General features: G+C 39.5%; 1 protein-coding gene across 1 annotated transcript in view; it reads left to right on the top strand.

Moving 5' to 3' along the window:
• The window catches only part of ARHGAP8 (Rho GTPase activating protein 8), an 87,763-nt gene that overhangs the window by 42,796 nt on the left and 28,997 nt on the right, over positions 1-15,970 (top strand). Inside the window, exons 6-8 of the mRNA XM_068401037.1 lie at positions 2,010-2,096; positions 6,423-6,521; positions 7,608-7,718. Of these exons, the coding sequence (XP_068257138.1) occupies positions 2,010-2,096; positions 6,423-6,521; positions 7,608-7,718 (297 nt within the window). The remainder of the gene's footprint in view (positions 1-2,009; positions 2,097-6,422; positions 6,522-7,607; positions 7,719-15,970) is intronic.

The following is a 15,970-nucleotide window of genomic DNA, read 5'->3' as shown; positions in this document are numbered from 1 at the left end:
GAAGATGAGGTTGTGTTAGCAGCCACCAGAGCGGCAGTGGGAAGCTCTCATCTAACTGCTTTCGTGAGATACTACTCTCCACTCAGAAACAGGCCAAAAAAGCTTATTTTTGCTGGTAGGTTTGTGAATATGGTTAGTACAATGTATCTGTTCTTTCTGGGACTGGGTAAGGGAGAAGAAAGGCAAAGGATCTCTTATATTTTGTCTTTGGTGAGAGATTTGGACTATAATACTAGTTTTTGCTGTGCACTGGCAATTCCTGAAAATAAAGCATCATACTATTTCCCTTCTGGGAGAATCCCAAGCCAAATTTACAGTTGCTGTATGGGGAGAGGCAGTACAACACTATATTCTTTGTTGCCTTTTGCTGTGCCTACAAGTGCACAATATGACTGTCATTTATGCCTAAAATCTGTTCTCTCCATTCCCTCATCCTGACCCAGAAAGCAGGAGAAGCAAAGCGGAACAGAGAAGCCCAGGTAGCTTGACAAAACCATACACCCATCATTTTATTCACTAAGAAGTTGGAACTTCTTATCATACTGTCATTGAGAAGCTCAAAGCAATATTCACAATCCAAAATGTATGTTCAACTGTACTACCCAGAGGAAAAAAACAAAAATAGCACCTTTCAGACTTCTGTGTGTGTGTTTTGGGTCAAAGGAAAGGGAGAACAGAGGAAAATACAAAGGATGATAGTAATTAGCTAGCATCATGAAAGCAAGTGTTCAACAGAATATTTTCAAAAGAACAGATCTTGCTTTGATGGTTTACAGCAGAGGCTCAGTAAAGTCTTTTGGGCATTTAATTGCAATCTAGGAAACCATAAGTACGTCATCTTCTACAGAAGCAACAGCTTATGCCCATTGCTTCAAGGTACAAAACCAACTTAAAATGGAAACTTAAGGAAAGAAGCTCAGGTGTTTTGCATGTTTTTATTTTGATTTTGAGTTCTTATCCACAGTGGTGCCAATTGCACAGGGATAGTTGTTTGCTTGTGTATGATAGTGGTTTTGTGAAAACAATGCCTTTTCCGTTCAAAGATGTAGGGGCCCAATTAAAACCCAAAAGGAAAAACTGTTGTAATTGCTGAGTTGGTCCCTTTTCTCCCCTCTTACGATAACCTAACCTTGTAACACTAAATGTTACAAGAATGCTTTTCTCAGGAGTTCACGATCATTTTTTTCCACAATCATTGTTTCCTAACACTGAATGGTGAACACTTGGGAGGGGCATTCTCTACTGGGAAGCAAAGTTGCCAAAGTAATAAGCAACAATTTATATATAAAAGCAAGATATTTCATTGTGCGTTTTTCAATTTCAATTTGCAATAAAGTTGGATAAGAGCGGAGACTTTTTGTGCAGCCTGGTTTCCATTTCAGTTTCAGCCTACTAGAATCTATTGTTTATGTATCGTGATATGACACTGTAGAACCAAGCAGTGCTATAATGGAGAAGAGTTTTTGTTTCATACAAAGGGGACCATCGAATATAAACCAGCGTGCAATTGGCTTCACCTCTAGTAATTACTAGCAAAACAAGACAGAAGTAGTGGTAAAAGTAAAAGATTAGGTGTGAATTTTACATCTGAAAATTTAGACATTTTCTCCAACATGAAACTCCTGTAAGCAGAAAATAAAGCGAGGTGAAGGAAAGTAATTTTTTATATCACAGAATTTTTTCTAGACTCTCTTCTCAATTTTTTTTTCAAGTTGCCTAATTTCCCTTCTGTCCCCTGATATTAAATCTATGAGACAGCAGACATTGGTTAGGAACATAATAGTGTTATCTTGGCCTACTCTGGTATCATCAAAATTGACCATTTTTTTAAAATTGGGAATTTTTTTTCATTTTGCATTCAGTTTCTTCTAAATTAGGTCTTTTTAATGTATTTGAAAAGAATGCTATATAACGTTCCTGTAATAACACCTCCCATTCAGTTGTAGCTATTCAGTTCTACCTTCTATGATATTCAGAAGTCTTCTAACAATTTCATTTTCTTTTCCTAGGTATAAGAAAAACCTTAAAGCACTCTATGTTGTACATCCAACCAACTTCATAAAAATTCTGTGGAATATCTTTAAACCTCTTATAAGGTACTTGACAGTTTATTCAGCACATTTTCCTGTTTGGTTTAGAGACTGTTTGTGCTCTAATGACTTGCTTTTAAAAAGGCTTGAGGTAAAATATGTCAGGTAACAGTACAATACACATTTAAACTGTCTTGAACTAATGAGTAAGGTGAGCTTAAGCTTGGGTATGAATAATAGAGTTCTTTCTAAGAAAAGGGAGTCTCAATTCATAGTAGTTTTACTGGTATGTTAAAGTAACTATAACTTTAAAACATAGTTATTCTGTGGAATGAATGACTTTTTTGTCACGTTTGACAGCACTTAGCACAATAGAACTGGGTCTGTGACTGGAGTTACTAGGTGGTACGGTAAAGCAGATGATGAATGTTTAACCTTCGGTCTGATCTCAAGCGCTGAGATGAATAGGAATGATACTACTTGTGTGTTCAAAGTTAATGGATAAGCACTGAAGTGCCCATAAGAATTTGAGATGGAGGGTGTAATGGTGAAGGTGGATGTATTTTACTGGTGTATTCTTTTTCTTTTCATGGTAAAAATTGATGTTATCTGCAAGGAACCAGCAACAATGGGCAGATGTTGCTAAGTGATAGGGTGGTTGGGCGTTCTTAGTTTCTGCTCCTGAACTTCTGTCACTTTCAAAGTAATTCTAACATTTTGCAGATTATATTATGAATGTCCTCGGGCTGAAGGACAAAAACAGCTTATCTTGAGAAGCCATAATGAACCAACTAAAAATGTCCATTACAATAACTTGCAATTGATTCAGTTTCTGACTGGTAGAAAGCTAATTAATTAGAAAGAGGAAGTTTAACTTCTAGACAGATCAGAACATATAAGAAGAATGTAAAAAGTAATTACAGCTAAAAATCATTCCAGAATATGCTGTTCTTGAAACAAGGCAGCTGACTATAGATCTTTATTTTAACTGGCAGTAAAATAAAAGCCAGAGATCCAGGATGTAGACCAATGGTGAGAAAAGTGTGACAGAAGCAGAAGGTCCAGTAGCTGATTGTACTTCAGGAATGGGAATGGATTTTTTTTTTTTTGTTACTAGTTTGCTGTAGTATGGAGAGCTTTCTAGAAAAAAAACCCCACACAATAGAACCAGAAAAACTCTTGACGGACATTACAACACTCAGGTGAAACCACCTTCTTTCTCAGAGGCAGCTGAGAGCTCCTTGGGAATAGCTCCAGCAGAAGTTGGTTGAGAGGGGCAAGGGGGCTCAACAGATCAGATCTGTGGATGCCCTACAACCCAGTTGTGTAGAGCACATGGGTTTTGGTCCATCATACTACATGGCCCTGTCAGGTTGAAAAACCTCCACAATGGATCTCTTGAAGAAAAATCCACTGAGAGCTTCTAACTATGTGGTAACCCTTCTGGTTCAGTCCCAGATCTGTACATTGTTGGAAGATGGGAATATATCCCAGGGAAGGGTCACTTTGTGCTTTTGTTTGTTCACACTACAGCTCATATCTATTATCAGTTACCCTCAGAGGAAAGAGACTGGTTTAAGTGGACCCAGAATGGCCATTCATGCATTCTTAGAAGGTGGTGATTTGTGGACCATTGAGAAGTCAGCTTCAGGCCTAAGGAGTTAAGCCAGGCATTGCGCGGTTAAGAGCAAGAAGCAGAGTGGGGAAGCATTCCCTTTTATAGGTATTTCCTGCATGTACCCAGTGACAAAACCGGAAACCGCAGCGTGGAACCAGAACTGGTTCCAGGATTTGCCTTTCCCTGCACACATTTGTAACCCTCCTTGCACTTTTGTCAGGAATAATGTGCCTTGGGTGTTAATGCACTCAGTGGAGCCACAGCTGTACTATGTGACTTAGAGTAATAACTGGCTGCTAATCCTTACAAAAGAAAAGTTTACAGGTACCTGTTCCAAATACTCGTTTTCCCTGGATCTTACTATGTCTGTGTAAATAAGATGAATACTTTTTCTTTCTTGGAACAGTATGATACACTGGCATGTAAATCCTTGTTTACTTTGGATGTGAAAATGGGTGATTCTGATAAGCTTAAGCATTCATATCTAGCATAGAAAATTCAAACCAGGGTCTGTCATCTTAGATGTGTCATTATCTTGACTTTCTGAACACCTTGCTTTCATCAGGATTGGCTGTTCTTGTTTGTGCTCGACTTTTACCAAAGTGTACCTAGATATTTGGTTTGAGTCTAATTTAACACTCTCTGTTGTTAAAATACGTGACCAACAGAAACAAAGATATTTGTACATTGGCACTGACAAAATAATTGAAAGTATGAGTAAATTCTGAAAAGGTCCATAAGCCGGAAGGCAGGAATTAGCTGAAGCTAGGAATAAAACCTTTTTACTGCTTAAAATGGTTTAATTATTGAATGCTCATATGCATTTGTGGTTTGGGTTGACTCAAGTTTGGATTTGGCAAGTAAAGGAAAACGTAAGGACATAATTTTAAAACTGAAGTGTGAAAGTGCCCATGTACAATTTGCCTAAGTTGTACTCTCATTGAATACTAAAACTTACTAACATTGTTAATGTACTAGAATTGTACAATTTAAAATTTGTTCACACTACCTCTTCCTCCTAGTTTAGAATAATCTTATCTTAGCCAATCATGCTTTTATTTAAGTGTTGATATTAAACACAAGTTCACAAAAAGAAGGGAGAAAAATCCTCTGGACTTTCTGTTTCCTAGCTTTGCTGAATTATAGCCCAGACTCATTTTTAGATAGCATTTCTAATAAAAATCACAGATGTAAAATGAATTTCATTATCAAGAAACATGTATTTATTTTTCAGAGGTCTGTTAGTACACTTGGTACCTGTTAGTACATGGCCTAAGTACTTTTAAATGAACAATGTGTTTGCTAAGAACTGGGTAAATGGTGGAATTATTAGAGTGAAGAACAAAAGTAATAAGTATTTTAGCATATTTATATTTGAAAGTATTTAAGAAAATGTAAATACTTGAAATTTTTCAAGCTCCATAAGTTGATTGACCTCCTTTCCAATCCCAAAAGAGATGAGCAAGAAGGTAATGTGTTAAGTCAAATGTATTTTTTCCAAACTGCAAAAAAATGAGAAGAGCACATTTCTATGTGTGAGCTAACAGAAGCCACCCACCTGTTATCAAAATAATATGTTGTTGTGGCATTTTTAAGAAACAGCAGTAATTCCTAATTGCCCACGACTTAGTTACAAATTGTGTGTTCTGTAACATGTCCTGTATTACCAGGGATGATTAGTTACAGAGTTCTGTGCTAGCCCGTGGCTTAGGTAAGGCGTTGAAATTCCAGGCTGTTTTGGATAAAAGACCCTCTGAAGAGCTCTGAAGTTGTACACGCACAGACTGATATCCATCAGCATCCCAAAATCACTTGCCTGATAGCAAGATTTAGCTCATTTCAATTAAAAGCTTCTAAAATGCTGAGTTGACTTATATTGGTACCTTCTCCCACTAGAGGGAGTGTGTGTATGTTATTTGACAATTGAGGGATAAATTTATTAATGCAAGGAAATTTTTCTCCAATTTTACTACCAAAGTAGGTTGCAGCAAAGTACACTTTTTATCATAAACACCTATTATGTTGCTTGACACTTCATTGCAGGACAGATATTTTGTATTGTGGAAAAATATGAAATTATTTTAGACCATGCGTATAAATGTGTAGCTGAAGCTTGTTTGAACACCTCAGCCTGTAAGTAGTGTATTCTGGCTGAAACTCAAGACCTAACTCGTGATAGTGCTTCAGATTTGGAAGTCTGTTTTGTACAACTCATAGAAAAACCTTATTATTCAGGATGTTTCCTAGAAGCTATCTGGCCTTCTTTCAAAATAGATAAAGCTGATGGCCCAGCACTTCAAAGGTATACACTATCCAAGCTTTGAAAATCTCGCCTGTCGCTTACTACTTTATAGTTTGTGTCTACAGCTCCATTATTTTGTCTTTTGGCAGGGAGGAATACCTAAATAACACAAACATGCTGTTTTGTTGGCCATGTAACATTTTCTCCCAAGTTAATAGTTCTTTTAGTGAGCTTTCTAATGCTGTGTGAAAGCTGTTTTTCAGTGGCTTTTAAAGCAGTGTTTTTCATATCTATGCAAATCACAAAACATTCAGATGGAAGTCAGTTATTTTTATTCAAATCAGACTCTCAGGCATGCACTGTATGTGTTTGATCATATGAAATGAAACACATCTTTATGTCTCCTGCTGCTTCAATTACAGTCTAATTTTGAGTTGCATCAGCACTTACATTTTTGTAATAGAAATGAAAGCCTTCGTAAATGTTGCTCTTGTGCTGATTTTTATACTTATTTGTGATTTTTTCTTTTTAGCCACAAGTTTGGGAAAAAAATCACTTACTTGAACTATTTAAGTGACCTGAGAGAGCATCTCAAGTATGACCAGCTAAATATCCCTCAAGAAGTCATCCGGTACGTGGCAAGTTTAAAATAACGTTGTCTCACCATTTCTCAGGTAGAGTTGCATCCTGTTCACTGTATTCCAAGCAGAATCTAATCCTATTTCTTCAACGATTAAAAGTCTAATTTACCTGTTTGTGCTTGGTTGGATTTCATTCTGAAAGCTGCATTGCCATCAAAGACGTGCAGTGTGTCAGGTGTTTAGAGAATGCTATATAGTTTTCTACAGATTTGGAACATCTCCATCTCAGTTGTGGAACATTTTCTAAGTATAATTGCAGCTTCTGTGTGAGTGCTAGCAAAACCAATCCATATGCCATTACTGCTTATGAGTATCACGGAATGTTCATGGGCAAAAATGTAATCCTGACCTCTCTGCTTGCATATTGTAACAGATTAAGTGACTTCCTTTTGCTAAGAGCATTCCCAGTCAGCAAAGTGTTGATTGATTTTAAACTTTATGGGTACGTCTATTTAGCGGATCCATTACTTTTATATTGTGCACGTGTGTGTGTTAGGGAGGAGTATTGGAGAGGGGGCGGGAGAGGAAAAGAAAAATAAATGCATAGGGCTAGAATTGTCAAGTGCCAGTATTAGTATCAATAACAGTCTTTTCGACACAGCACAGTACATGGAAATGCTTTGATGTACTGACAGGAAGTGATTTTATGTCATTCCTGAATGAAAGTAACTGGAAGCTTTGATTATGACTGTTATTGATGCCTGGTGGGTTTTTACACATCTTTTGTGTAAATATGGAATAACAGAAAATACCTTACAGCACTACGGTTATAAATTGGATTGCATGGTTGCCAAAGAAAGGGGAGTTGTATTGTGAGTAGCAACTAGGTTTGAATTTTGCTGTTAAATTATAGTGCGTTCCTATTTTTTTGGACACATTTATTACTGTACTCCATTGACAGAAGCAAAAGAGCTCTTCTATGTCTTGCTTAAGTATTCTACCACAAATATTACTTTAAAATTTCCCTAATGCTTAAATTAAATGCAAGTTCTGTAACACCTGCAGCATATACACTATCGTCACAAGATCATCATTATGTGGTGCACAGAAAATCAATAATTTCTTGATTTTTGCAGACATGATGAAAATCTTCGGGGAAAACAGAAGGGAAAACTGCCACCTGTGGTTAAGGTTCCTCCACCAAGGCCACCTCTGCCTACCCAGCAATTTGGAGTCAGCCTGCAATAGTAAGCTATGAGATTTCTAAAACATGAGATTTCTATACCCTGTAGGCTGCTGTAATGTGCAGATTCTCCGGACAGAACTCTGCAAATATTCTGTTTATTATATGCTTAGTTTCTCTTTCTCTTTGAAAGCCATGAAACTCTGAAGCTAGACAATAGGTTTTATGAATTCAGGACAAGTGTCTCAGTTCCTGTGACCTGCCTGATCTTCATGCTTATACTATCTTTGTGGTAGCTAGAGCCAGCACAGCTGCACAACTTCTCTTCCAGTGGACAGAAATTTGCCCATATATGACAAAGCCCCGAGCTAATCTGTTGCTGGTGCATGCTGACAGTATGAAAGTGTTTTGGAGATACTTAGATGGTGGATAACAAAGCCAAAACAAAGCTTCAGGCTCCAAAATGGCTGCATAAAGCTAAAATGGATGCTTGGATCTTTATATATTGTTGTTTTGTTGCTCACGTATTGTTCTGATCAGAGTTTTATGAAATGAATAAAATCACTCTCTTCCAGAAATGCCCTGACAGCTGTTTACGTAGATTACAGCACTGTACGTGGTATAAAAAATTATTTACCTTACAAAAGGAATGGGATGGCAATAGTGCTTGCAAGATTCAATTTTGGTAAAAAACAGCAAAAAACCCCACAAAACCTTTTAGCTTCCTACCCACAGTCATTTTTGTCATCTTTCTATGGCATTGTTCTCAAAACCGGCTGAAGAATATTGTTCACATTCAGCAAAGGCAATTTAGGCTGTCTGATACATGGACATTCGCTGAATCTCCTCCCACCCCCAGTCTACTTTTCTGGTTCTAATGATCCAGCTGTAAATGATATAAAATATAATTTTCCCCTGGTTAAATGTTAAGCATTAGTCCTTCCTGGAAGGCCTGAAATTAGAACAATCAATATCTATTGTGCAAGAGCTACTATGACATTAACTTTTATGATACCTCTTTAGAGTTCAACCTAACACTTAAAACATGGCTAACTCACTTCCCTAATTCAGAGAATATCTTTTAGGTGGGTTCTGCTGGGTCGTTGAGAAGGACAATGTTTTATGCCACCACTTCAGTAGTAGAACCTGGACTGTTTGCAGGCATTAGGGCACACTCGGACACTTGCCTCCAGCCCAGCCTGGCTGCTCAAGCAGCTCTATCAAACTTCTCGTGAGCTTATGTGATCAGACAGCATGTTGTGTGCCACTCTTACCATCTGCTGGTCACATTTTATTTCTCTGACTGTGCCTGAGCAGTAAACAGTGTCTTCCACTGGGCTGCATGTGGTGAGGGTGTGGTGGCCACCCTTCCTGGCTCTACTGCTTTCCAGCTGCGTTACCATCAGCAAACCACGTCCTTGCTGCATGCCTTAGCTTTCCCAAGTATAAAAAAAGGGTGGCTACTTATAAACAGCTTTTCTGTGGAAGATCTGTGGGTGGAGAAACACCAAGTGAGGCATTACTATCATTTTTGACCCAGAGAGTTCCAGCACCGGCAATGGAGGCACTGACGGACAGATGCCCTCCGTGTGTGGGTGCAGCTCACAGTGCTTGGGTGTCCAAAACGGACGTACATGACAAGATTTGTTCCTTCTGTTTGCCCCCCCCTTGTCCAAATTCCCTCTTGCAGAAGAAACGGTGCTGCATCACCATGTAAATATCACAAATGAACAAATCCCCTATGACTTCTAAATGAGAAATAAGGGACTTAATTTATACTGTGTTTGTGAAAAAAGGTACAGTTAGCAGAGGAGAGGGAATGATATGTGTGGAGAGCTTCTAAAATCTGAAAGAAAAAAAAGGATCAACTTTTGTCTTGATGAATGAATTGCTTTTGTTAATTCCCCCTGCTTTTATGATCTCTACAGACTGTAATGGCAACACAGCAGTGACCTCCAACCTGTCTAGCAAAGAGGCAGGTTTGAAGTCTCTTCCTGGGTGAGGCTCTTCCATTTTTCTGCAGAGAGCTACAGGGAGACCCTAATTGTATTTTGTATAGGCTTATGGGAATATGTGTGCTGTGTATTTCATTACAGTTAGTAAAAATTCTCCTGTCAGGGATGCTGCTGAGAGAAAGCTACTGTCATTAAAAGACTGTTTCTTTGTGGAGTCTTTTTCTTTAGTTTAAGGAAAGAAACGATAAGGCCCATAGGCCTGAGGTTTCATCAGATTCAGTACTTCTGTGTGAATGGTGGGATTTATCCAAAGCCCTCATAGGTGACCTAATTTTGATAAGATGTTCGATAATGGTATCCCAATGACTTCTGGCTGTAGAAGATGGTAAAGCCATACACTTTTGAATGTGCCTCCATGAAGGCAGCGGACAATGCTGTTTCTGGTAATGCTGTCTCTTCCTCATTTAACTTTTTTCTCAGTTTATATTGGTTAATACATTTGCTTTCCAGAGCTATAATTAAAAACTAGCAGAGCAAAAAGTGACTAAGCATTGGTGCAAAATATCTCACTTTTGTCCAACAGATGGGGGGAAAAAACCTGTTTTGTTAGGACAGCAAAACGAAGCTGAAGGAACTTTCCATCTAGACACTGATAAATAACTGTCTGGGACCAGTGCCTCATCTTGGAGGAATCTGTTAACTCACAAAAATGTTTTTAACCTTGTAGAGTCGGATTTTCAAAATGATGTAAGGCAACTGGGCATTTGAAAATCATGGAAGGTCTGTAAGAGCTGGAAGTACAATTCTTTGAAATGTAATCTATACTGAATTGGGTTTAATTTATGAGCGAGGTGAAGGGCTTATTATCAGGTTAGTTCAAAACTTTTCTTTCTTATGTTACCCCCATCCACTCAGGATCCAAAATCTGAATTTAAAATGGCTGCATTTGATCTCTTTAACCCCTCAGTGTCACCCTAAACTCTTTGTGGGGAGGAAAAAACAAGCACACACCAAGCTGACTTCATGTTAAGTGTCCATCCAGCTTTATTTACATTTATTTGTCTGCAATTTCAGCATGTAATTTATGTTAGTCACAGTTGTGAAGTGGAAAACCTTCCTCATTGTGGCTCCTGTGAGCGCTCAATAATTTGGTCTTTGCAGCTAGAACTTAAATCTAGTACCAAGTTGTCCTGAAGTTTCCACTGAAACTATGCTAATTCAAACAATAATAAATGAGCTTAGGAAAGGCAGTTAAATCATCCAAAACTGGCTTATAGGATGTCTTCAGAATAAAGTGTGGGGGACAAAAAGAGATTGGCTGTCTCCTTATTTAATTCTTTATGCCTACACATACAGAGCAGATTTGCCCAGTTTACTGAATGACAGTCTTCCCATAGCATTTCTGATCCCCAGCCTGGATTGCCTGGTTGCCAAATTGCACCTTCAAAGGTTTGAACTCATGTTAAAAACTATAGGATTTTCTTGAAAATATAAAATAGCACAACTGAAACTAATGTCCATCTTCATGGGGATATCACACAGAACAGGCCACCTGAGGAGGTTTTGTCCATACTTAATTTTTCAGTTCTAATGGGAATCCATGCTCGGATATGACAGGTACTTAAGAATGTGTACCACAGAGTGGGTGGGATAGTTTGCACATTTAGTGTTTACTATGTCCTTCTCTAACTTGCTAATTGAAGCTTCTTATGTGCAGATAGAGTGAGGAGAACAACGACCCTAATGAGCTAGTTTAAAGGTTTATCAAGCCTCACATCATGTCTCCAATAGAGGGCAACAGCAGATGTTAGCAGGGAGCAGTGTTAGAACAGGGCAAGAGTACAGGGATACTTCCTCAGAAAGGAACTTCCTTTCTGTTCTTTCAGCAATGCTATCTTCACACACAAAATGTAGAGCAGCAGGAATTAGCTATTCAGAATATATTCTCGCTAGTTTGCACTGCATGTCAGAGTGAAAAATAAGATTTTTATTCTAAAAGCCATTAGTAAAGATTTTATGTTTAAAAAGGCAAGGAAAAATTTGGGGGACCCTCTGCTTATGTTGATCAAATAAATACAGTTAAAATGTACAAATGAAGCTTCCTAAATTTGCAACACTTTAAAGAAATTAATAATTTACTATATGGGCCATGCAGCATCATTGTCTTCTGCTGTATCACAGAATCACAGAATCACAGAATCACAGAATGTTATGGATTGGAAGGGACCTCGAAAGATCATCTAGTCCAATCCCCCTGCCGGAGCAGGATTGCCTAGACCATATCACACAGGAACGCGTCCAGGCGGGTTTTGAATGTCTCCAGGGAAGGAGACTCCACAACCTTTCTGGGCAGCCTGTTCCAGTGTTCAGTCACCCTTACAGTAAAGAAGTTTTTCCTCAAATTTAAGTGGAACCTCCTGTGTTCCAGCTTGCACCCATTGCCCCTTGTCCTGTCAAGGGATGTCACTGAGAAGAGCCTGGCTCCATCCTCTTGACACTTGCCCTTTACATATTTATAAACATTAATGAGGTCACCCCTCAGTCTCCTCTTCTCTAAGCTAAAGAGACCCAGCTCCCTCAGCCTCTCCTCATAAGGGAGATGTTCCACTCCCTTAATCATCTTCGTGGCTCTGCGCTGGACTCTCTCTAGCAGTTCCCTGTCCTTCTTGAACTGAGGGGCCCAGAACTGGACACAATATTCCAGATGCGGCCTCACCAGGGCAGAGTAGAGGGGGAGGAGAACCTCTCTCGACCTGCTGACCACACCCCTTCTAATACACCCCAGGATGCCATTGGCCTTCTTGGCCACAAGGGCACACTGCTGGCTCATGGTCATCCTGTTGTCCACTAGGACCCCCAGGTCCCTTTCCCCTACGCTGGTCTCCAACAGCTCTGTCCCCAACTTGTACTGGTACATGGGGTTGTTCTTGCCCAGATGCAGGACTCTACACTTGCCCTTGTTATATTTCATTAAATTTCTCCCCGCCCAACTCTCCAGCCTGTCCAGGTCTCTCTGAATGGCTGCGCAGCCTTCCGGCATCTCAGCCACTCCTCCCAGTTTTGTGTCATCAGCGAACTTGCTGACAGCGCACTCTAATCCCTCATCCAAGTCATTAATGAATATATTGAATAGAACTGGTCCCAGAACCGACCCTTGCGGAACTCCGCTAGACACCGACCTCCAACTGGACTCTGTCCCACTGACCACTACTCTCTGGCTTCTTTCCTTCAGCCAGTTCACAATCCACCTCACTACCCGATCATCCAGACCACACTTCCCCAGTTTAGCTGCGAAGTATGCAGCAAGTATGTTCAGCAAGTTCCTATAAACCCCTGTTGCTGCACCCGATTGCCTCTGTCATCAAGGAAGGCTACAGCTGAGCTCCAGCACAGAGCACAGAGTTGACCTTGACTAGCTATTGACATTGTTCTGTTTTCTCTGATTGGTTTTAAAATCTAAAATTAAATACGTTTTGTGGGAAGAGAGGAAATGTTTTGGTTTTCTATCTATTGGGAGAGGGGACAGAGAAAATGCGCAAAATTGCCACAACTGTACAGCTTTTGCCTGTTGAATTGTTATCATAAACATTTCAGGGTGCTTTCCTTTTGGTCACAATCTTTCTGCTTGTGCATGCTGTGCATGCGTGACCAAGGAGGAAGAATGCATTCTAAACCAAATCTCAGCATGTCTCAGCAGGGAAAAAATGAAAAGGAGAGGAAAAGCAGAGAGAGAGAGAAAGATTATCAGCTGAGAATACTTAATGTCACTTCACAACAATGTGTAAGGGCCTTTCGTGATAACTGTCCACTGTCTAGAAATGAGTCATTGGCTATAAAACATGTTGCAGTAACTAATCGTATATCCTATAGTGAGGAGTACTCATTCTCCCTGGCTGCTGTGTTTACCAGAATAGATCCCTCTTGAATCTGACATGTTGTTGCAATACGATTCAGATCTGTGAGTCAGTTACAGAAAACTGTACTGTGCACTGAAACGCTCTGTTATGCTCATCTCTTAAGCAGAAAGAGTAAGAGATTGCTCATTTCAAATTGCCCATAGTAGTGCCTGATCTCCCATGTCAGTTTGCATTGTCCATCATAAAGCACAGCTGCTCATCACACCGTCCCGAACAAGGCAAGAAAAATGCAGATTACTTGACAGGATCCACAAAGAGAGGATAGAGGTGTAATTTCATTGACCTCTGAGCCGGTCTGATTTACATTAGCTGAAGTAATGTCCCTATTATTTTCTGTCACCTTAGGTCCAGTAAACTGAACGCTATGTCTCGCATTGTGAAATGCTATGAAAATATGCATCCCAGCTTTCCCCAGTGTTGCAAAAACAGAACAGTCCTTTGCATGTGACTTTCAGTGAATATCCTACTCTATTTTAAAATACCATTTATCTTGAGGACCTCTTTCACTGTACTGGGAATGGAACCTTTCCTTCAAGGGAAACAGGAACCCTGTAGAAAATGGTAGAAAAAGAAAAATGATGTGTAGGTTTTATTATTATAAATTATAGCCCAGTTATTTGTCTCACCTCTCTGACAGATAAACTAGTGCTCAGCAGGAGCAAGTGCTGTAAATAATCAGTTTGCTATTTATACACTGAAATGGGAAACACATTTATGGGCAACAATAATAATTAGAAAACATTTATAAAAAGCTGCTGGATTGCTATGTGATGCCTCTGGAGTGAGCAGCTGTAAGAAAGCAAAAACAATCAGCACAACTTCAGAGAGACTGAGAATGAGTTTCATGAGCTTAAATTGTCAATAATAAAGATGTAACAGCTTCCAAGCAAATTAAAGTCTTGATGATGTTCCCATTTAAGTGAATTAGGCTTTTGACTAATTTTAATAAAAGTTGCCCTAAATGTTTAGGGTACTGATCTGAATACACGAAGCAAAATTATATGACGCACAAGGGGTGTGTTACAACTCTCCTATTAGAAAGGCTAAAATAAATGTGGGGGTTTTTTTCCTTACCTTGATGTGCTGCAGGCTTTTCCTCGCTGGTATCCCGAACATTGACCTTGGTACTGACCTCCTCTCCCAGCCCCTTTTCTTGTTTAGTCCCTTACCAGGGGATGTCGTTTCACTGGGGATTTCAACTTTGCATGCTGTGCAAAGAACCCCTAGAACTCCCTTCCTCATGTGGTTTATTAACAAGGCTAATTTATTAATGGGGCTGCACAGTCACTGCCTGTTTTATTCTATGTTGTTGCTGCAGGGTTGTTATACAACACTGATCTGCTGCGAGAGAAAATAATTCGCATACAGAAGCTGCCTTTCAGAGCAGATTGACATGTTCTGTGTTTGTGTGGCTCTGTTCCCTTTGCTGTGGCCAACTTTTGCAGGGCCTGGTATGACAGTTCATGGTACTGAGGCAAAGTTACTCAATAATTTCTCCTCTCCAGGGTCTAGGTGGAAGGCAGGGGGAAGGGGACAACAATCTGGGTCTTGGAGCTGGTCTGAGAGCACTGCACAACTCCTGCGTGGTTGTAACGCTAACACTGACCTTCTGCTCTACAGTGTCATCAGCATGGTGAAACTGCTGCAAGATTGTTGAAGCTGGAAGGATCAGGAGAGACTAGGAGTGATGGGATACATATCTTGAAAGGGGCTGAGAGGATTTTGCTTCTAGGAGAGATATTTTGTGGAGATACCGGTCTGTCACTATGGGTAAGAAGAGGACGCTGCTCTGAGGACTAGGTCATAAACTTGGTCCTGGTAGCATTTCAAGCTGTGGCCTTCTCTAGTCAGTGAGGTTTTTTTTCATGAAGCGCTTACGGCCTCTGGTTTAGCTCTCATAAGATGTCTGTGATAATGGAGAAGGTTGAGGTTGGACTTGGTCTTACATGTCAGGTCACAAATATTTCTTCTGGCCATTATCATGTTTTTATGGTACTGCAGAGCATGATTACTCCAGCAAGTCCAGTACTGTTTCATGTTGAAATTAATGGTGCCTTGCTAGTGTATAAGGACAAGAAGGTGTATCATTTCATCTAAAGATCATACTTGCAAGCAGCAGCAAATGCTGCAAATTACTCGTGTATAAAAGATTATACTTTAGGATTATCGTAATTAAACTCATTCCTTGCTGTTACTCTTTTTCTTCCTGCAAGTGCATTGCATACATTGTAGAATTTATTTGGTCAAATGACTAAAATTATCATGTTATGAACATGATTTTGTGAAATTTGGCTATATTTTTTATCAAAATTCCTGTTTACATCAAGGAAGATTCCCCTTTCCTAAACAGTTCCTCTTAGATACAGATACAGCAGTGTCCACAAAGTAGTAGTAACCCACACAGAGAACAGTATTGAATTTTATACGCTTTAGATTCTGGTATG

This window comes from Nyctibius grandis, chromosome 5 (genome assembly GCF_013368605.1).
Source record: "Nyctibius grandis isolate bNycGra1 chromosome 5, bNycGra1.pri, whole genome shotgun sequence".
NCBI classification, from domain to species: domain Eukaryota; kingdom Metazoa; phylum Chordata; class Aves; order Nyctibiiformes; family Nyctibiidae; genus Nyctibius; species Nyctibius grandis.
This window is presented reverse-complemented; position numbering and strand designations above follow the sequence as displayed.